At 47.6% G+C, this 22783-nt stretch overlaps 1 protein-coding gene across 1 annotated transcript in view; it reads right to left on the minus strand.

Moving 5' to 3' along the window:
- Positions 1 to 22512, minus strand: part of wdr97 (WD repeat domain 97) — a 308844-nt gene extending 286332 nt beyond the window's left edge. Inside the window, exons 1-6 of the mRNA XM_041184562.1 lie at positions 22420 to 22512; positions 18658 to 18779; positions 12623 to 13233; positions 6264 to 6385; positions 3551 to 4205; positions 2154 to 2302 (exon numbers count right to left, since the gene is read on the minus strand). Of these exons, the coding sequence (XP_041040496.1) occupies positions 2154 to 2302; positions 3551 to 4205; positions 6264 to 6385; positions 12623 to 13233; positions 18658 to 18779; positions 22420 to 22450 (1690 nt within the window). The 5' untranslated portion in view covers positions 22451 to 22512. The remainder of the gene's footprint in view (positions 1 to 2153; positions 2303 to 3550; positions 4206 to 6263; positions 6386 to 12622; positions 13234 to 18657; positions 18780 to 22419) is intronic.
- Between the last annotated feature and the right edge of the window lie 271 nt (positions 22513 to 22783).

Below are 22783 nucleotides of genomic sequence, written 5' to 3' on the forward strand. Positions count from 1 at the left end.
GGGTGAAGAAGTGCTTCCTGGCATCACCCCTGAATGATCTGGCTCTCATTTTAAGGTTATGTCCCCTTGACTACCCCCACCAGAGGAAATAGTTTCTCTCGATCTACCCTATCGTATACCTTTAATCATCTTAACTCCTCAGTTAGGTTAACTGTCTATACTCAAGGCAATACAAGCCTAGATGATGCACCCCATCTTCATAATTTAACCCAGGTATCATTCTGGTCAACAAAACATGACTCCTCCAAGGCCAAGATATCCTTTCTGAGATGTGATGCCAGAATATGTCACAGGAATGAGGGAAGGAAGGAAGGCAAAGCTGGAAGAGTGATCTTGGTGAAAGGGAAACAAGTCACCATCAAGGAGGCAAGTTTTGGCACAGCCCAGGGTATTGATGGAGTTATCCAAAGAGAGAGCAAGAATATTTGTCAGAATATGGATGTGTTTTTTTTTTATTTGTTGTTAGGGTGTGAGCATCACTGGCTGGGCCAGCATTTATTGCCCTTGTGAAGGTGGTGGTGAGCTGCCTTCTGTAACCGCTGCAGTCCATATGGTGTAGATACACCCACCGTGCTGTTAGGGAGGGAGTTCCAAGATTTTGACCCAGCGACAATGAAGGAACAGTGATATATTTCCAAGTGAAGGTGACCATGGAGCACAAAAGTCAGTAAGTTATGTTAAACCTATAGCATAACTTACTGACTTTTGTAGTCTATGGTCACCCTCACTATATAAAAAACACTAGTTTGTTTTTGGTGCTTTTTTGTTTGTTATTGTGTCTATTTCTGAACATCACACTTTGGGAAAGGTGCAAGGCCTTAAAAAGTTTACAGAAGAGATTTATTAGAATAATTCTGGGAATAAGGGAGTTAAGTTACGTGGTTAGACTGGAGAAGCTGGGATTGTTCTACTTAGAGCATAGAGAGCTAGAAGGAGAGACGCTAGAGATGTTTAAACTGATGAAAGGTTTAGATAGAGTAAATAGAGAGGACACTGTTTCCAATGGCTGAAGGGTTGATAACCAGAGGGGACAGACTGAAGGGTCGATAACCAGAGGGGACAGGCTGAAGCATCGATAACCAGAGGGGACAGACTGAAGCATCGATAACCAATGCGGACAGACTGAAGGGTCGATAACCAGAGGGGACAGGCTGAAGCATCGATAACCAATGCGGACAGACTGAAGGGTCGATAACCAGAGGGGACAGGCTGAAGCATCGATAACCAGAGGGGACAGACTGAAGCATCGATAACCAATGCGGACAGACTGAAGGGTCGATAACCAGAGGGGACAGGCTGAAGCATCGATAACCAATGCGGACAGACTGAAGGGTCGATAACCAGAGGGGACAGGCTGAAGGGGAGGTGGTGACATAGCAGTATTGTCAGTGGACAATAGACCCAGGGTAATGCTCTGGAGACCTGGGTTCAAACCCACCACAGCAGATGGTGAAATTTGAATAAAAATCTGGAATTAAAAGTCTGATGATGGCTATGAAACCATTGCCAATTGTCATAAAAACCCATCTGTGAACAAGGGCAATTAGGGATGGGCAATAAATGCTGGCCTAGCCACAGATGTCCACATCCAATGAATAAAAAAACCAGAGGGGACAAACTGAAGGGTCAATGGCAGATTGAAGGTGGTTAGCAAACCATGGATGACATGAGAACAAATGATTTTATGGAACAAGTGATTAGGGTTTGGAATGCATTGTCTGAAAGGGCAGTGGACACCGATTCAATATCAATAGTTATTTGGTAGTACAGAACTTGACTATTGCTGGAAAAAGAGACATGTTGAAGCTTTTTGTCTTGCACTCATCAGGACACTTCACAAGAATACCAATATAAGGGGGTGGTAAATGGACTCTAATTGGTAACCAATCAGCACTCTCTTCATATACGGTATCAATTGTTGTTTCCCCCTTATATTGGTATTCTTGCGAAGTATCCTGATGAGTGCAAGACAAAAACTTCGACATGTCTCTTTTTTTCAGCGATTACATAAGTATGTGAAGGAGAAGCTGCTGTGAACAGGAGGAAGAGTAGGAGTGGGAATCTTCAGAAAAGCTGGCACAGCAGTGATGGGATGAATGGCCTCCTTCTGTGCTGTACTCATCTATAGAAACCCAGTGATGATGACATCTTACCTGATGACAGGAGATGTTGGTTCTCTGGATCTGCCACCAGGGTCAACACTTTCCCTGACTCGTGTGCTTGCACCTGGTATTGAGTGGTCCCTGAACTCCAGTCCAAGACGGACAGGAACCCATTCAGGTGACCAGCAATTGGCAGGAATCTTCAAAACAAGAGACATGGATAAGGGCACTGTTAGCGGAGTGTCCAGAACTCAAATTAATACTAATGGACTCACTGCACAAAATCGGTTCTGCTCACCTGCTGCCTGCGGCATGAAAACCCCCTCCCCCCCGAGATGCGGCCCAACCCAATCAGACCACCAGCAGAGTCTGAGTACCAATATCTCAACCACCCTGAGATCGGCCCACGGCCTCTCATTTCCGAAAGGTACTCCTAAGGTCAACTCACTGGCATCCCAACCAGACGGAGACCTGAGACAAGACTTGAAATTGATATATTTTTGTTGGGGATATCGAGGGGGACGGAGCAAAAGGCAGGTCACGGGGGTTGAGGTACAGGTCAGTCGTGATCCAGCTTAACGGCAGAACAAATTTGAGAAGCTGAATGACCGCCACTCCGCTTCTAACATGAGCCGCAGGAGGCAATTCAACCATACATGGCGGCATAAAGAAGACACAGTGAGTGGTTAGGGTCCGGAGAATTGAGGAAGTCTCTCAGGTCCCTCTCCAGTTTGTCACTTGAAACAGAGAGGTCAAATCTTTCGGCGGGGGTCGGGGGCGGGGGGGTTGTGTGGGTTGCCCTTGGTCCTGATCTCCAGAATCCAGTGAATTCTATGACCGCTGCATGTATGGGGATGTCCAGTGAAGACTGGCTGGGGTTTGGATTTGGATATTCTTCTGTAGTGTCCTGCCCAATATTTACCCCTACCCCAACATCACTGAAACAAACGTTGCTGTTTGTGGGAGCTTGCTGTGTGATAATTGGTTGCCGTGTTTCCTACATTACAATAGTGACTACATTTCGCAAGTCCTTCACTGGATGTAAAGCACTTTGTGTGTCAGCTGTGACTCAGTAGGTAGTATTCTCATCCCTGAGCTGCGAGGCTCTGGGTTCAAATCCCGCTCCAGGGTTTGAACACCTAAAAATCCAGGCTGACATTCCAGTGCAGACTGGCGGGAGAACTGCACTGTCTTTCAGATCAGGCATTAAAAAGAAGTCCCAGTGGTATCCTCCAGTCAAGTTAGAAGATCACATGGGCACTATTCCATGAAGAGCAAGAGAGTTATTCCCAGTGTCCTAGCCAATGTTATCCCTCAATTAATGTCACTTAGGAACTGTTTTCAAGTCATTATCATTAGTAAATGCTGGTGGAATAGGGATCTGTCTGTGGTGCCGACACAAGCAAAGCAGAAGGGAGGTGAAAATACCTGTTCATCCGCTCTCTCACCTGTCATGGTCCTTCACTCCTAGGATCCTGATCTTTTTCTCACTCCCTCCAGCCACTGCTTGCAGCCACCAGGAGTGGGTCAGCTCCATGTCAACCATGTAGTTGTAGATACAGAAGCAACAGAAATGTGAAGCCTGGCTGCTTGCCGGCACCCTCCACTGGACCTCCATGGGGTTGGTCAGGGAGTTGGCCTTCACCACGTCCCCTCGGTCGGTCAGAACCAGCAGGGCCTCCCGTGGCAGGCAGTAGTCCAGGTCCAGCACCTGCTGGCCCCTCTCCAGCAGGAGGGTGGTGATGATGTTTCCAGTGTCTGGGGAGACCAGCCGTGCTGTCCCATCGGCACAGGAGCAGGCTGCCCGCACGGGGTAAAGACTGGCTGGGCCAACACTGCTGGTCTTGATGGCCTTCACAGTGTAACCAAGGGAGGTGTGCTGCTTGTATAGGTGGCTGATGGTCCACAGGTCCAACCTCTTGTTGGCGAAGGAGAAGATATTGTCCTCCCCGAGCTCTGTCCCCAGATGAGTGACCGTCACCCCCATCTGGATCTCGTCCACTTGGTCTGCCAGTTCCAGGCTCCACACTCGGATGGTCTCATCCTCAGAGGCAGAGAGGAGATAGAGACCGTGGGGATAGATAGCGAGGGCTGTGACAGGACCTGCAGAAATAGGCAGGGAGAAAGGGGGTTTATTACTATCACATTATGATTCCATATCATTTTAACCACAAAAGCCTGCATTTATAAAGCGCCTTAAACTTCCCAAGGGGCTTGACAGCACCACGGTAGCTGGTGAAATTTGAATCCAAGAAAACAATCTGAATGGGGAAGCAATGGCGTAGTGGTATTGTCACTGGACTAGTAATCCAGCGACCCAGTAATTCTCTGGGGGCCTGAGTTCGAATCCCACCACGGTACATGGTGCAATTTGAATTCAATAAAAAAAATCAGGAATTTAAAAGTCTGACGGAAACCATTGTCAACTGTCATAAAAACCCATCTGGTTCACTGATGTCCTTGAGGGAAGGAAATCTGCCGTCCTTACCTGGTCTGGCCTACATGTGACTCCAGACCCACAGCAATGCGGTTGACCCTGAAATGACCGAGCAAGCCACCCAGTGCTCAAGGGGCAATTAGGGGTGGGCAATAAGTGCTGACTTAGCCAGCGACGCCCACATGCCATGAGCGAATAATAAAAAAAAACAAAAATATTTGACACCAAGCCAAATAAGGAGGTATGGGAGCGGTGACCAAAAGCTTTGCCAAAGAGGTAGATTTCATTCCGTCTTTTTAAGAGGAGAAAGGAGAGGGAGGGAATTCCAGAGTTTAAGGCCTATGATTGCTGCCTCCTCCAATTTTGGCCTCTGTGCAACATTGCACTTTTCTTTGCTCCAACATTGGTGGCCATGCCTTCAGCTTTGAAGGCCCTAACCTCTGGAAATCCACCACCCACCCCAGCCTCTCCACCTCCTTCCTAGCCTAATATCTCCTTTTGTAGGCTCAGTGTAAGAGGTGAGGCCGGATGTTCCGCACCCGTCCAGCGCCCCTATATTCCGGTCCCGCCGCAAGTCAATGGGCTTCTGGCTGGGATCCCACCCGTGAGGGGGCCGGAAAATCCTGGCCTTTGTCTAATTGCCCCCTGTGAAGTGCCTGGAACACTTTGCTACGTAAAAGGTTAGTGTAGGCCGTTGAAGGCATGGCTGCCAATGGCGGAGCGATTAAGACGAGGGAAGAGGTCAGAGTTGGAGAAGCGCAGACATCTTGAAGGTTTGTCTGGCTGGAGGAGGTTTGTTTTTCTTTATTCTTTCACAGGATGGCCAGCCTTTGTTGCCCATCCCCAATTACCCCTGAGCTGAGTGTCTTGCTCGGCCATGTCAGAGGGCAGTTCAGAGTCACTACTTTGCTGTGGGTCTGGAGTCCCATGTTGGGTCAGACCAGGTAAGGACAGCAGATTCCCTTCCCTGAAGGACATTAGTGAACCAGATGGGTTTTTACAATTGATGATAGTTTCATGGTCACCATTACTGAGACTAGCTTTATATTCCAGATTTATTAATTGGATTTAAATTCCACCAGCTGCCCTGGTGGGATTTGAACCCATATCCCCAGAGCATTAGCCTGGACCTACGTGGATTACTAGTCCAGTGACATCACCACTATGCCACCATCTGGCCTAAACAGAGATACAGAGATGCTCGCTGAAACCATCTTCCATGCTCTTGTTATCTCTCGGCTTACTGGAGATAATGCTTTCCTGACCAGTCTCCCATCTTGCACCTTCCACAAATTTCAGCTCATCCAAAAAGCTGCTTCCTGAATCCTAACTCTCACCAAATCACATTCGCCCATCAACCCCTGAGCCCACTGACCTGCACTGGCTCCTGGTTATATATCAATGCACATCGACCTGGTGCATCAAACCTGTAAATCCAAGGATGTGAATAAAATCCTGTGCAACGTTTTCTTTTTCCAATTTTCTTTGAACTCTTTGGTTTATTAGTTCCAAAACTATTAGAGATGGAGGAAGAAATGGCTCTCTGACTGTCCATCATGAACCATCCGATTGGGTAGCCATTGGGAAGGTGGGGGTGCCATGAGGTGGGCAGTCTCTTGCCCATGCTTAACACGTTAACCTATCAGAGTGGTAATATAATCCACCGCAGAATGTGGCTGCCTTTTTCACAAATCTCAGGGATTCTCAGCGGAGAAACCACTCACCTCTGTGCCCGACAAACACCATTTGAAGATTCCAACGTTCATCCCATATTTTGACGTTTCCATCCCGCGAGGAAGTCGCCACACATCTCAGGTTTTCGATGAGGGTGATCCCGGTGATTTTCCTAATCAGAATATCACAAAGGGTTTGTCAATGGGAGGAATCTGGGTGCGTACACACACTGAAAAAACAATCAGAAGACTGAAGAAGCTGATCTGTGGGGGAGGACAAGGCCACCAACTCAAAGTTCCTGGAATGTTCTAACTCCATCAGCATGTTCTTATTGCTAAACCAATGACGTCTGCACTGGCTCGGCCACCTTCATCGGATGGATGACGGCCGTATGTCCAAAGACTATCTGTATAGTGAATTGGCCACTGGGTCATGACCTCCTGGGCATCCTTACCTCCACTACAAGCAAAATATGAAGATAGCGGACATTGAGACTGACAACTGGGAGACAGTCACTGACGGCCATGACCTCTGGACGCTGACCGTTTGGAAGGGTGTGGGAAGAGGCGAGGAGAAATAATAAAAAGCCCAGCTGGCCAGGAAGAGGGTGCAGAGAAAACAGAGGCCAGCACCTTCTCAGCCCACTGTCGTCCTTGACAGCAAATGCAGCAGAGGCTGCCATACCAGAGTAGAACTCCTGAGCCACCCCAGGTGATGTTTAACACGGAGTTGACCAATAGGCGCAAACAATCGTCTTAGAAGGCGGAAGGCTGCCAAGGAGCTCAGTAGCACAGGTTTCATTTTTACCTAGTGTGTGTGAAAGGTTACTGGCAAAGCCGGCATTTATTACCCATCCCCAGTTGCTTTTGGGGAGCTGGTGGTGAGCCGTCTGCAGTCTCTGTGGTGAAGGTGCTCCCACACTGTTGCAGAAGATCAGCCATGGTCATAATGAACAGCGGGGCACGCTCAAGAGGCAGTATGGTCTGCTATCGCTCCTATTTCTAAAGTTCTAATGCAGCTGTTTTAATACAATGCTTGCTAGGTCATTTCAGCTGGAAGTTAAGGGTCAACCGCATTAGTTACAATGTTGGTTACAACCAGCCGTACGGGGCCTTGGTGAGACCACATCAGGAGTATTGTGCGCAGTTTTGGTCTCCATACCTAAGAAAGGATATACTTGCCATAGAGGGAGTGCATCAAAGGTTCACCAGACTGATTCCTGGGATGGCAGGATTGTCGTATGAGGAGAGATTGGGCTGACTAGGCCTGTATTCACTGGAGTTTACAAGAACGAGAAGGGACCTCATTGAAACGTATAGAATTCTGACAAGGCTGGACAGACTGGATGCAGGGATGATGTTTCCTCTGGCTGGGGTGTCTAGAACAAGGGGTCACAGACTTAGGATACGGAGTAGACCATTCAGGACTGAGATGAGGAGAAACTTCTTCACTCAGGGGGTGGTGAACCTGTGGAATTCTCTACCACAGAGGCTATGGAGGCCAAGTCTCTGAATATATTTAAGAAGGAAATAGATTTCTCGACTCTAAAGGCATCAAGGGGTATTGGGAGTGCATGATAGAGGATCAGCCATGATTGTATTGAATGGCAGAACAGGCTCAAAGGGCCGAGTGACCTACTCTTGCTCCTATTTTCTATGTTTCTATGTTTTCTGTGTGTGTGTTTGGAGTCACACGTATTATTTATTTATTTGTTCATGGGTGGGAGAGTCACTGGCTGGGCCCAGCATTTATTGCCCATCCCTAGTTGCCCTTGAGAAGGTGGTGGTGAGCTGCCTTCTTGAACCGCTGCAGTCCATGTGGTGTAGGACATATAGAATGATACAGGCACAGGAGAAGGTCATTCATCCCTTCGTGTCATACAGCTATCCAATTAATCCAACTTCCCTCTCCTTTCCCATTAGCCCCTCAAGAGTTCCACTACAAATATTTATTCTGTTTCTATTTGAAAGTTATTTCTGAACCTTCCGACAGCATCTTTCAAAAATACATCAGAAGTAAGAGCAGGAGTAGGCCCTTCAGCCCCCTGAGCCTCTGTGCCTGTCTCATCATTCAATATGATGATGGCTGATCTTTGACTTCACTCCACTTTCCCGCACTATCCCAACATTCCTTGATTCCCTCAGCACCCAATATCTATTGACCTCTGAGTTGAATATACTAAATGACTGAGCATCCATAACCCTCTGGGGTAGAGTTGGCAAGAATCACAGTCCTTTGAGTGAAGCAATTTCTCCTCATCTCAGTCCTAAGTGACTGACCCCCCTTACCCTGAGGCTAGGAACCCTTGTTCCACACTCTCCAGCCTGAGGAAACAGTCTACCCTGTCAAGTTCTCTAAGAATTTCAGATTGCAACAGTAGATAAACATCTACTGTTAATTGCCCCATCAGCCAAAGGAAACAATTTCTCCCTATCTATCCTATCAAATCCCCTCTGGTTTCAATAATAGGTAAGGATGGCAGATTTTCTTCCTGAAAGGACATGAGCTTCATAGGCTCTGGGCCTTCAAGATTGTTGCTGGACAAGAATACATGTAGATTGAGTACTCAGTGCTCCTGATTAAGCCCGATATCTTACTCTATCCAGCCACACTCAGGGCTCAGTTTGTGATCAAACCATTTTAGTTTCAGGTAACAGACCAAATCCCAAAGCGCCGTGCACCACAAACTGAAAGGAGATTCACGAGAAGACAAAATAAGCCAGGACCCAGCAGTTAATGATAACAAATCAGGGCTTTAAGCTCCCATCCAAAAGACGGCACATCCGACAGTGCAGCACTCCTTCAGTACTGCCTTTTAATCGTACATTAATTGTGTTTAATGGCATGCAGATAGGGTGGGGCTGGGGTGGAGGAGGCATTAATTGGGGATTCACTTTTGTCCCTATGAAAGGACATAGACTGAAATGTGATTCGTGGGTTAGGAGGTACATGCTTGTAATGTGTATCCCTGTAAATAAATGTTTATAAAAGCATGGCTCCAGTTCGATTTTTCAACTGGCTTTCTGGATTAGAATACTGTCCTTCTGACAGTGCAGCATACTCTCAGTACTGCATCGCTGACATTGTGATGTTTCTTCAGTACTGTCCTCTGAGAATGCACCATCCCCACAGTATTGTATCACTGACATTGTGGCACTCCTTCAGTACTGTTCCTCTAACAATGTAGCACTCCCATTAGAGTGTCAGCCTGGATTTTGTGCTCGGTAGTGTTTAGTTGTATCCAGGTAGAGAACGTGGAGAGGGAATTTGACAGAGATATTCAAATCATGAGGGGTCTGGACAGAGTAAATAGGGAGAAACTGTTCCCACTGGTGGAAAGATTGAGAACCAGGGGATACTGATTTAAGATGATTGGTAAAGAACCAACATCAACATGAGGAAAAATACTTTTCACACAATGAGTGGTTAGGATCTGCAATGGACTGCCTGAGAGTGTGGCAGAGGTATAAGCAATCGAGGCATCCAAAAGGGAATTGGGTCATTATCTGAAAAGAAAGATTTTATAGGAGGATGGGAAACGGGCTGGGGGAGTGGGACTGGGTGAGTTGCTCTCCCAGAGAGCCAGACCAATACCAATAGGCCAAATGGCCTCCTTCTGAGTTTTAACCATTCTATGGCTCTGAGGGCGGGATTTTCCAGCCCTGACACCAGAAGGCATCATCGCGGTGGGCAGGACAGGGAAGTTTGGAGACTTTTAACCACTTTTCCAGATTTCCCTGCCCTGCCTGTGGCAATGCCCAGCGGTGTCAGGGTCAGAAAATCCCACCCAAAGTCTCTGGAGTGGGACTTGGACCCAGAAGCTTCTGATTTAGAGATAAGCCGGCTAACCACTGGGTCACAACTGAAATCTGGGAAAACTCAAATTTGGGCAAAACGTGCAGCAGAGAGACAGACCCATTCGGCACATTGGTCGATGCCTATGGTTTATGTTCTTCACCAGCCTCCTCCCTGCAACCTGGCCTTCTATCCCTTTCTCCCTCGTGGAGAGAACTTTCTGCCTGCCAGGCAGTCCGGTCGGGATGGGGCGCGGAGTCGACCACCTCCCGCGATCAGCTGCGCTCCGCCATTTTACGTGGGCGGGCCAATTAAGGCCTTCCCGGCGTGAGGCACAGCCAGTAGCGCTCAGCACTAGCTGTGCGGGCCGGAGGGGGGAGGAGGGAGGAAGGAGAGTCGGGGCCTGCGCTCTTTCGCACACGCGCACAAGAGTGCGCAGGAATCTCCCTGAGACAGCTCCGTGCCTCGGGGTGGGGGGTGGGGGGGGATCAAGTTCAGATTGAAAATTGTTTTAATAAAGACGGATAAAAGCTATTTACACATGTCCCGTCATGTGACAGTGTCACGCGAGCAGGGACGCGTTTGTCAATTTATCAGAATTTATCTAATTGTTTTATAAAACCTTCAGGAAGCCTCAGCCCGCCCGTGGATGAGGTTTCCCTGAATAACACGAAGGCCGCTTGGGCTCTTCACCTTCACCCCCACCACCCCCAACCCCTGTCCTTCTGGGGGCTGAGGTGCAGAGATACCTAAAGGTTCAGAGTTCACAGGATCGTTACGACGCAAAAGGTGATTTGGTCCACTGTGTCTGCAGCAGCTCTCCGAATGAGCTACTTACCTAGCACCGTTCTCCCGCCTTCTCTCCATAACCCTGTACATTCATCCTTTTCAGAAAACAGTCAATTCCCCTTTGACAGCTTCAACTGAACCTACCTCCACCACAGTCACAAGTGGAACATTCCAGACCCTTACCTGAGGTGCAAAGTTATCTGAGAGTGTAGTTACCTGAGGTGCAAAGTTACCTGAGGTGCAGAGTTACCTGAGGTGCAGAGTTACCTGAGAGTGCGGAGTTACCTGAGGTGCAGAGTTACCTGAGGTGCAGAGTTACCTGAGGTGCAGAGTTACCTGAGAGTGTAGTTACCTGAGAGTGTAGAGTTACCTGAGAGTGTAGAGTTACCTAGGTGCAAAGTTACCTGAGGTACAGAGTTACCTGAGAGTGCAGAGTTACCTGAGGTGCAGAGTTACCTGAGTGTAGTTACCTGAGAGTATAGAGTTACCTGAGTGTAGAGTTACCTGAGATGCAAAGTTACCTGAGAGTGTAGAATTACCTGAGAGTGAAGAGTTACCAGAGGTGCAGAGTTACCAGAGGTGCAGAGTTACCTGAGGTGCAGAGTTACCTGAGGTACAGAATTACCTGAGGTACAGAATTACCTGAGGTACAGAATTACCTGAGAATGTAGAGTTACCTGAGGGTGTAGAGTTACCTGAGGGTGTAGAGTTACCTGAGGTGCAGAGTTACCTGAGGTACAGAATTACCTGAGAATGTAGAGTTACCTGAGGGTGCAGAGTTACCTGAGGGTGCAGAGTTACCTGAGAATGTAGTTACCAGAGGTGCAGAGTTACCTGAGGGTACAGAGTTACCTGAGGTGCAGAGTTACCTGAGGTGCAGAGTTACCTGAGAGTGTAGTTACCAGAGGTGCAGAGTTACCTGAGGGTACAGAGATACCTGAGGGTACAGAGTTACCTGAGAGTGTAGTTACCAGAGGTGCAGAGTTACCTGAGGGTACAGAGATACCTGAGGGTATAGAGTTACCTGAGAGTGTAGAGTTACCTGAGGTGCAGAGTTACCTGAGAGTGTAGTTACCAGAGGTGCAGAGTTACCTGAGGGTACAGAGATACCTGAGGGTACAGAGTTACCTGAGAGTGTAGTTACCAGAAGTGCAGTTACCTGAGGTACAGATTTACCTGAGGGTGCAGAGTTACCTGAGGGTGCAGAGTTACCTGAGGGTACAGAGTTACCAGAGGTGCAGAGTTACCTGAGGTACAGAGTTACCTGAGAGTGTAGTTACCAAAGGTGCAGAGTTACCTGAGGTACAGTTACCTGAGGGTGCAGAGTTACCTGAGGGTGCAGAGTTACCTGAGGGTGCAGAGTTACCTGAGGGTACAGAGTTACCAGAGGGTACAGAGTTACCTGAGGTACAGAGTTACCTGAGAGTACAGAGTTACCTGAGAGTGTAGAGTTACCTGAGAGTGTAGAGTTACCTGAGAGTGTAGAGTTACCTGAGAGTGTAGAGTTACCTGAGGCACAGAGTTACCTGAGGGTGCAGAGTTATCTGAGGGTGCAGAGTTACCTCAGGTGTAGAGTTACCTGAAGGTGCAGAGTTACCTAAAGGTGCAGAGTTACCTGAGGGTGTAGAATTACCTCAGGTGTAGAGTTACCTCAGGTGTAGAGTTACCTGAAGGTGCAGAGTTACCTAAAGGTGCAGAGTTACATGAAGGTGCAGAGTTACCTAAAGGTGCAGAGTTACCTGAGGGTGTAGAATTACCTGAGGGTGTAGAATTACCTCAGGTGTAGAGTTACCTCAGGTGTAGAGTTACCTGAAGGTGCAGTTACCTGTCATGCAGATGCTTCTCATATGAAAGTAGGGTGGCCTTGGGCAGGTTGATGACAGCGACGCCCTTCCCACACACCGCGTAGCAACGCTGAGTATGGAGCAATGCCGATGACATGACTGGGGCTCTCTCCAGTGCCAGCTCCGTGAAGACATCCTGCGCCGTCAGCCCTTCAGAGACGGTACTGGCACACATCAACTCCCGGCATCCAAAGTAGAAGTGCCAGGTGCAGATGTTGCCGATTCCGGCCGTGACTATCTCATTCAGATCCTCATTGTACAGGCAGCAGGTGATGGAACGTTTGGACCTGTTGGAGGAGATGGTTTGGAAGTCCGGGCCCAGCACCTTCATCTGACTGCCGATGTTCCAAGCCACATACCGGTTGATCTGTCGAGCGTACACCATTCCTTCTAAAGACTCCTGTAGAGTGAGCTCCTGCTTCTTCCGCCCATCACAGAAGTAGATACAGACACCAGTCTTGGATATCAAGCAGACATATTCCTTGTTGGTGATGTTATAAAAGACATGGTTGATGGGCTTCTTGAACATCACACGTTGCATGTGTTGGATTCCATGCTCCAGATCCAGTAGCTTCCAATCATGTCTCTTTATCTGCAGGATTCAAGACAAGTAGAAAACCATAGTAGGGAACCAGAGAACCGTTCAATAATTTGTTACACAGAAATTACATCTTATTTACGCCTCAGAAACAACCTATTTCACCCAACTGGTCCATACCAGTATTTATTCTCTACACAAATCTCCTCCCCTTCCTCTTGCCTTACCCCCAATACCTCCTTCTATTCCTTTCTCCATCCTGTTCTTACCCAGTTCCCCCTTAAATGTATCTATGCTGTTCACCACTCCCACTCCCTGTGGGAGCGAGTTCCACATTCTCACCACTCTCTGGATAAAGAAGTTTCTCCTGAATTCCCCATTGGATTTATTTTGACTTTCTTAGATTTGCCCCATCAGTCTACTCTCCATCATCAGTAAAGTAATGGAAGGGGTCATCAACAGTGCTATCAAGCGACACTTGCTTAGCAATAACCTGCTCACTGAAGCCCAGTTTGGGTTCCACCAGCTCCTGACCTCATTACAGCCTTGGTTCAAATGTGGACAAAAGAGCTGAACTTCCAATGTGAGGTGAGAGTGACTGCCCTTGACATCAAAGCCACATTTGACCGAGTGTGGCATCAAGGAACCCTAGCAAAACTGGAATCATGGGGCAAATCTCTCCACTGGTTGGAGTCATACCTAGCACAAAGGAAGATAGTTGTGGTTGTTAGAGGTCAATCATCTCGGCTCCAGGACATCACTGCAGGAGTTCCTCAGGGTAGTGTCCTAGACCCAACCACCTTCTCCAAGACCCAACCATCTTCAGCTGCTTCATCAATTGACAATGGTTTCATGGTCATCATGAGACTTTTAAGTCAGGGTTTTCTTGAATTCAAATTTCACCATCTGCTGTGGCGAACCTGGGTCTCCAGAGCATTACACTGGGTCTCTGGAATACCAGTCCAGTGACAATACCACTATGCCTCCACCTCCCCTGGTAATGCCATTGAACATCAAGGGGCAATGGTTAGACTCTCTCTTGTTGGAGATGGTCATTGCCTGACACTTGTGTGGCGCAAATGTTAGTTGCCACTTGTCAGCCCAAACCCGGATATTGTCCAGGTCTTGCTGCATTTGGACATGGACTCCTTCAGTGTCTGAGGAGTCGCGAATGGTGCTGAACATTGTGCAATCATCAGCGAACATCCCCACTTCTGACCTTATGATGGAAGGTCATTGATGAAGCAGCTGATGATGGTTGGGCCTAGGACACTACTCTGAGGAACTCCTGCAGTGATGTCCTTGGAGTGGAATGGGAGCGGTGAAGTTGTTGTCATCCACATTGGTACCAACAACATTTATAGGACTAGAAAGGAGGAAAAAAATTGAACAGTTAGGATCTAAATTAAAAAACAGAACCTCCAGGTTTACTAAATGATCTCAGGGTAAAAGAGACCCTAGGAAACAGTAACCATAACATGGTAGAATATGCATTCAGTTTGAGAGTGAGAAACTGGGGTCAGAAACAACTGTGCTAAACTTAAATGAGGGTAATTACAATGGAATGAGGGCAGAGTTGGCTACAGTGGACTGGGAAAGGAGTTTAGCAGAAAAGACAGTTGCTGAACAATGGCAGACGTTTAAGAAAATAGTTCATGACTCACAACAAAGATACATCCCAGTGAGGAAGGATTCTAGGAAGGGTTAACCAAGGAAGTTAAGGACACTATCATGTTAAAAGAAAAAACATACAATATGGCAAAGATTAATGGTAAGCCAGAGGATTGGGAAAGTTTTAAAAACCAAAAGATGACCAGAAAAATAATAGAGGGAGAAAATAAACTTTGAAGGTAAATTAGCAAGTAATATAAAATCGGACTTCTTTAAATATATAAAAAGGAAGAGAGAGGCCAAAGTGAACATAGGCCCCTGAGAGAATGAGGCTGGGGAAAGAATAATGGGGAACCAGGAAATGGCAGAGGAGTTGAATAAATACATTGCTTCAGTCTTCATGGTAGAAGACACAAACAGCATTCCAAAAAGACTAAATAGTCAAGGGGCAAAAGTAGGGGAGGAAATAAATATAATAACTATCACTAGAGGAAAAGTACTAAGGAAACTAATGGGGCTAAAAGTCCATAAGTCCCCTGGACCTGATGGGTTGCATCCTAGGATATTAAAGGAAGTAGTTACAGAGATAGTAGGTGCACTGGTAGTAATCTTCCAAGAATCCTTAGATTTTGGAAAAGTCTCAGAGGATTGGAAAACTGCCAATGTAACATCCTTATTCAAAAAGGGAGGGAGACATAAAACAGATAACTATAAGCCAGTTAGCTTAACATCTGTCATTGGGAAATTTTGGAGTCTATTATAAAGGATGTAATAGCAGATCATTTAGAATTACATAATCTAATCAAGCAGAGTCAGCATGGCTTCATGAAGGGGAAATCATGCCTGACAAATTTATTAGAATTCTTTGAGGAGGTAGCAAGCAGGATAGATAAAAGGACCCATTAGATATAATATATTTGGATTTCCAAAAGGCATTCGATAAGGCACCACACAAAAGGCTACTTTATAAGATAAGAGCCCATAGAGTTAGGGGTAGTATTTTAGCATCGATAGGGGATTGGCTAACTATTAGAAGACAGAGAGTTGGGATAAGGGGGCATTTTCAGGATGGCAACCTGTAATAGTGGAGTGCCACAGGGATCAGGGCTGTGCTGGGGCCACAATTATTTACAATATATATTAATGACTTGGATGAGGAAAGGGGAAGCACTATCGCCAGGTGTGTGGATGGCACATAAATAGGTGGGAAGACAAGTGGTGAGGATGACACAAAGAGACTACAGAGGGATATAGACAGATTAAGTGAGTGGGCAAAAACTTAGCAAGTGGGAGATAATGTGGGAACTTGTGAGGTTATGCACTTTGGCAAGAAGAATAAAGGAGATGAATATTATTTAAATGGAGAAAGACTGCAGAAAGCTACAGCACAGAGGGATTCGGGGGTCCTCGTGCATGAATCACAAAAAGCTAACATACAAGTTCAGCAGGTATTAGGGAAGGCAAATGGAATATTAGCCTTTATTTCAAAGGGAGTGGAGTATAAAAATAGGGAAGTCTTGCTAAAACTATACGAGGCATTAGTTAGACCATACCGAGAATACTGTGAACAGTTTTGGTCCCCAGATCACAACAGCTCACTGTGTAAAAAAATGATTCCTCATCTCCCCTTCTCGTTGGTCAATTTTATTCAATCTGCTACCCAGTTACCTCCCACTGGAATCAGTTTCTCCTTATTTATTCTATCAAAACCTCTCATGATTTTTAGTACCTCAAGTCAAATCTCTCCCTAATCTTGCCTGCCGTGAGGAGAACATTCCCAGCTTCTCCATCAGTGCTGGAATCCCAGTTATTCACATTTAGATGAGGGAGCTAAATGTAATATCTCCAAATTTGCAGATGACACAAAGCTGGGTGGGAGGGTGAGCTGTGAGGAGGATGCAGAGATGCTTCAGTGTGATTTGGACAAGCTGAGTGAGTGGGCAAATGCATGGCAGATGCAGTGTAATGTGGATAAATGTGAGGTTATCAACTTTGGTAGCAAAAACAGGAAGGCAGATTATTATCTGAATGGTTATAAATTGAGAGAGGGGAATGTGCAACGAGACCTGGGTGTCCTTGTACACCAGTCGCTGAAGATAAGCATGTAGGTGCAGCAGGCGGTAAAGAAGGCAAATGGTATATTGGCTTTCATAGCGAGAGGATTCGAGTACAGGAACAGGGATGTCTTGCTGCAATTGTACAGGGTCAATATTCCAGGTGAGACCACACCTGGAATATTGTGTGCAGTTTTGATGTCCTTATCTGAGGAAGGATGTTCTTGCTATAGAGGGAGTGCAGCGAAGGTTTACCAGACTGATTTCTGGGATGGCGGGACTGACATATGAGAAGAGATAGAGTCGGTTAGGATTATATTCACTGAGTTCAGAAAAATTAGGGGGATCCCATAGAAACCTATAAAATTCTAACAAGACTAGACAGGGTAGATGCAGGAAGGATGTTCCAGATGGTGGGGGAGTCCAGAACCAGGGGTCACAGTCTGAGGATACGGGGTAGACCATTTAGGAATGAGATGAGGAGAAATTTCTTCACCCAGAGAGTGGTGAGCCTGTGGAATTCGCTACCACAGAAAGTAGTTGAGGCCAAAACACTGTATGTTTTCAAGAAGGAGTTAGATATAGCTCTTGGGGTGAAAGGGATCAAAGGATATGAGGAGAAATCAGGAACAGGCTATTGAGTTGCAGCCATGATCATAATGAATGGTGAAACAGGCTCGATGGGCTGAATGGCCTACTCCTGCTCCTATTTTCTATGTTTTTATGTTTACCCGCAAAACAGCTCTCTCTCACACCCTGTACCATTCTCGTAAATCATCGCTGAACCCTCTCCAAAGCCTTCACATCCTTCCTAATGGTGCCCAGAATTGGTCACGCTACTCCAGCTGGGGCCTGAGCAGTGTTTTATAAAGGTTTGCCTTAACGTCCTTGCTTTTGTACTCTGTGCCTGCGTCTCACATAGAGACAGAAGAGAATTTTGTCAGTTGTGGTTTTGAACCTGCACCTCAGAGGTGAAATAGTAACTGCACCACACATACACATGCATGCACATGCGCGCACACACATGCACGTACAGACGCACAGACGCACACACATGCACATGCGCACACAGATACACGCACTGACAAAGGCTTGCAGACACACAAACAGACACGCACAGATACACATGCACTCGCATGCACACATGCACAGACACGCGCATGCACAGACACAGGCACAGGCACACGCACGCACAGACACAGGCATGCGCACGCACAGGCACGCGCACGCACAGACACGCACTCGCACAGACACAGGCACACACACACACAGACACAGGCACACACACACAGACACGTGCACGCACACACAGACACAGGCACACACACACAGACACAGGCACACACACACAGACACGTGCACGCACACACAGACACAGGCACACACACAGACACAGGCACACAGACACAGGCACGCGCATACACAGGCACACACACACAGACACACGCGCACGCACAGACACAGGCACACACAGACACAGGCACACACAGACACAGGCACACACAGACACAGGCACACACAGACACAGGCACACACACAGACACAGGCACACACACAGACACACACAGACACAGGCACGCGCATACACAGACACAGACACGCGCATACAGACACAGACACGCGCACGCACAGACACAGACACGCGCACGCACAGACACAGACACGCGCACGCACAGACACAGACACGCGCATACACAGACACACACACACACACAGGCACGCGCATACACACACACAGACACAGGCACGCGCATACACAGACACAGGCACACACACATACACACACTATGAAAAGCCAACGACCTCATTGTACCTTCTCTGGTGAGAAATTAACAATCATTTTCAGTTTTTGCCACATTCGATGAGCTTTGTCCTGTATGGTCTCTTGACCTTCCATCATGTGCGATTGGGACGAGAGGCTGGAATCATCTGAAGCTTGAAACGGATTACATGAAAGATTAGAAAACCAAAAATAAAGATTGAAGCTATCTTTGGAAAGAAACTTTGGAGGAGAATTGAGTGTCTCAGTCAATTGCATTTCTGCCATGTTTTTCACCAATTCAGGTACTGCTGAAAGAAGAGACATATCGAAGCTTTTCTTGCACTCATCAGGACACTTCACAAGAATGCCAATATAAGGGGGGTAAAAAACAACAATTTATACTGTATGTGAAGAGAGTGCTGATGGGTTGGCAAGTGGGCTCTGATTGGTAGAGGTGTTGCCATGGAGAATGCACCAGTGATGCTGACTGAGTGCTTCAAGGTGCTTCACAGCCAATGAAAGTTGTCACTGTTGTAATGAGGGAATGTTGGAAAATATTCCAACAATTTCCTTTAGGGAATGAAGCACAAAAACATCAGGAATAGGAGCAGGAGTAAACCATTCAGCCCCTACACCACTCAACACCATCATGGCTGATCTGCTCCCTCAAGTCCACCTTCCCGCCTGCCCTTCCTATATTCCTGAGAAACCAGAAACCTGCTGGCCTTACCCAGTCTGGATTATACGTGTCTCCAGTCCCGCACCAGTGCAGCTGACGCTCAACTGCCCTCTGCAGTGACCTCGGGAAGCATTCGGAAGGCCCCATCGTCCACATGAGGGCCGGGCAATATCTTTTCCTTTCTTTATAGGGTGCCTGACCAGCAGAGTTTTTTTAAAAAAATTCTTTCATGGGATGTGGGCTTCGCTGGCAAGGAATGTGCAACCTCTGTTAGGTGGAAAAGCTGTGTATGTTGATAGAGCCAGTCTGCCTCTTCAGATGGAGGTGAGAGATCGAAGAAGAGCAGGAGGTTTATCAGCGGTGCTCTAACCAGCATTTCTTAGCCAACATCATGGATGCAGATTATCCGTTTCATTATGACATTGCTGTTTGTGGGATCTTGCTGTGTGTAAATTGGCTGCTGCATTTCCTGCGTTACATTTGTTGCCCGTCCCTAGTTGCCCTTGAACTGAGTGGCTCGCTCAGCCATTTCAGAGGGCAGCTATGAGGCAAACACGTTGCTGTGGAGCTGGAGTCACATGTAGGCCAGGCAAGGACAGCAGGTTTCTTTCCCTAAAGGACAGTAGTGTTTACGACAGTCGATTCTTTCACCTCCATCTGAAGAGGCAGACTGGCCCTTTCAAAATGCACGTTCCTGTTTAACAATTCTAATGAACCTCTTTGAGGCAATGCCATTACTGAGGCCAGCCTTCAATTCCAGGGATTATTAATTGAATTGAAAGTCCACCAGCTGTTGTGGTGGGATTTGAACCCGTGTCCCCCAGGGCATTAGCCTGGGCTTCTGGATTACTAGGCCACTGACATGACCACTATGCCACCATCCTGTGACTTGGCACAGGAGACGACAATTCGGCCCATCACATCCTTTGAAAGGGATATCCAATTAGTCCCACTCCCCTGCTCTCTGCGACTTACAGCCCCCTTTCAGGCAGCGCATTGCAGATCACAACAACTCACTGAGTTCATTAAATTCTCTTCAGCTCCCCTTTGGTTGTTTTGCCAATCACATTGAATCTCTGCCTGTTGACTACCAATCCTTCTGCCAGTGGAAGCAGTTTTCACTACCCGATCTATCAAATACTTCATAGTTTAGAACACGTCTCCAGAATCTCTCCCTAACTTAACTGCTCTAATAAGAACACTTCTGGCCTCTGTAAAGTAAGAAACAAAAAGGACTTACATTTCTAGAGCACTTTACACACCCTCTGTGTGCCCCAAAGTGCTTCAAAACCAAGGAGCTAGTTTTGGAGTTACTCACTGTTGTAACGCAGGAAATGCAGCAGCCAATTTACACACAGCAAGATCCCACAAACAGCAATGTCATAATGAAACGGATAATCTGTATCCATGATGTTGGCTAAGAAATGCTGGTTAGAGCACCGCTGATAAACCTCCTGCTCTTCTTCGATCTCTCACCTCCATCTGAAGAGGCAGACTGGCTCTATCAACATACACAGCTTTTCCACCTAACAGAGGTTGCACATTCCTGTTTAACAATTCTAATAAACCTCTTTGAGACAATGCCATTCTTCCTAGGGTCTGAGCCCCTGAACTGATCACAATGTTCAGCTGGGTCTAATCAGCGCTCCCTCAGTACTGACCCTCTGACAGTGCAACACTCCCTCAGTACTGACCCTCTGACGGTGCGGCACTCCCTCAGTACTGACCATCGGACAGTGCAATATTCCCTTAGTATTGACCCTCGGACAGTGCAACACTCCCTCAGTGCTGACCCTCTGACAGTCCAACATTCCCTCAGTGCTGACCCTCCGACAGTGCAGCAGTCCCTCAGTACTGACCCTCCGACAGTGCAGCACTCCCTCAGTACTGACTCTCTGACAGTGCTGCGCTCCCTCAGTACTGACCCTCTGACAGTGCAGCGCTCCCTCAGTACTGACCATCCGACTGCGCAGCGCTCCCTCAGTACTGACCCTCCAATAGTGCAGCACTCCCTCAGTACTGACTCTTTGACAGTGCAGCACTCCCTCAGTACTGACCCTCTGACAGTGCAACACTCCCTCAGTACTGACCCTCCGACAGTGCAGCACTCCCTCAGTACTGACCCTCTGACAGTGCAGCGTTCCCTCAGTACTGACTCTCTGACAGTGCAGCACCCCCTCAGTCCTGACCCTTGGACAGTGCAGCACTCCCTCAGTATTGACCCTCTGACAGTGCAGCACTCCCTCAGTACTGACCCTCCAATAGTGCAGCACTCCCTCAGTACTGACTCTTTGACAGTGCAGCACTCCCTCAGTGCTGACCCTCTGACAGTCCAACATTCCCTCAGTGCTGACCCTCCGACAGTGCAGCACTCCCTCAGTACTGACCCTCCGACAGTGCAGCACTCCCGCAGTACTGACTCTCTGACAGTGCGGCGCTCCCTCAGTACTGACCCTCTGACAGTGCAGCGCTCCCTCAGTACTGACCGTCCGACAGTGCAGCGCTCCCTCAGTACTGACCCTCCGACAGTGCAGCACTCCCTCAGTACTGACTCTCTGACAGTGCAGCGCTCCCTCAGTACTGACTCTCTGACGGTGCAGCACTCCCTCAGTACTGACCCTCTGACAGTGCAACACTCCCTCAGTACTGACCCTCCGACAGTGCAGCACTCCCTCAGTACTGACCCTCTGACAGTGCAGCACTCCCTCAGTACTGACTCTCTGACAGTGCAGCACCCCCTCAGTACTGACCCTTGGACAGTGCAGCACTCCCTCAGTATTGACCCTCCGACAGTGCAGCACTCCCTCAGTATTGACCCTCGGACAGTGCAGCACTCCCTCAGTACTGCCCCTCCGACAGTGTAGCACTCCCTCAGTACTGACCCTCCGACAGTGCAGCACTCCCCCAGTACTGACTCTCTGACAGTGCAGCACTCCCTCAGTATTGACCCTCCGACAGTGCAGCACTCCCCCAGTAATGCGCCGAAAATATGTGTGTGGATCAAGTGCTGAGGTCTCTCCTGTCTTAGTGACAAGATGCTACCAGCAGAGCTACTTAACCATGTAACTAGTGAGGCATTTGGATCCTCCTGGTCCAAGCTTCTGAACAAAGAGCTGACCAATAAATAGACTCACCCTCTTCGATGATGATATCTACTGTTTCCATGGTACCCAGAGTGCAGTTTGTTAATGTGAGAGTACCTTAAATCTGCTCTCTCCTCACAATCCTTGTCCCTAAAAAATGTAGAGAAATTCATCATTTGGTGGTCTCTCCTTAACCAGGCTAAAGATGCCCCTGGGGAAAGAGTGAAATAGAAGCCTAGGATATAACTGCGGAATTTTAAATAATGTCTCACGTCCCTCATGTTGGATTATAGCCTTAAAGCCACTTCATATCACCAGGTCACTTTGTTTTAATTGATTAAGAAGAATCCAGAGGATCCCATGACCACTATCACAGCAAGGAGTGTAGGAACAGGAGTGATCGGATTCCTCGACA

This window comes from Carcharodon carcharias, chromosome 3 (genome assembly GCF_017639515.1).
Source record: "Carcharodon carcharias isolate sCarCar2 chromosome 3, sCarCar2.pri, whole genome shotgun sequence".
NCBI classification, from domain to species: domain Eukaryota; kingdom Metazoa; phylum Chordata; class Chondrichthyes; order Lamniformes; family Lamnidae; genus Carcharodon; species Carcharodon carcharias.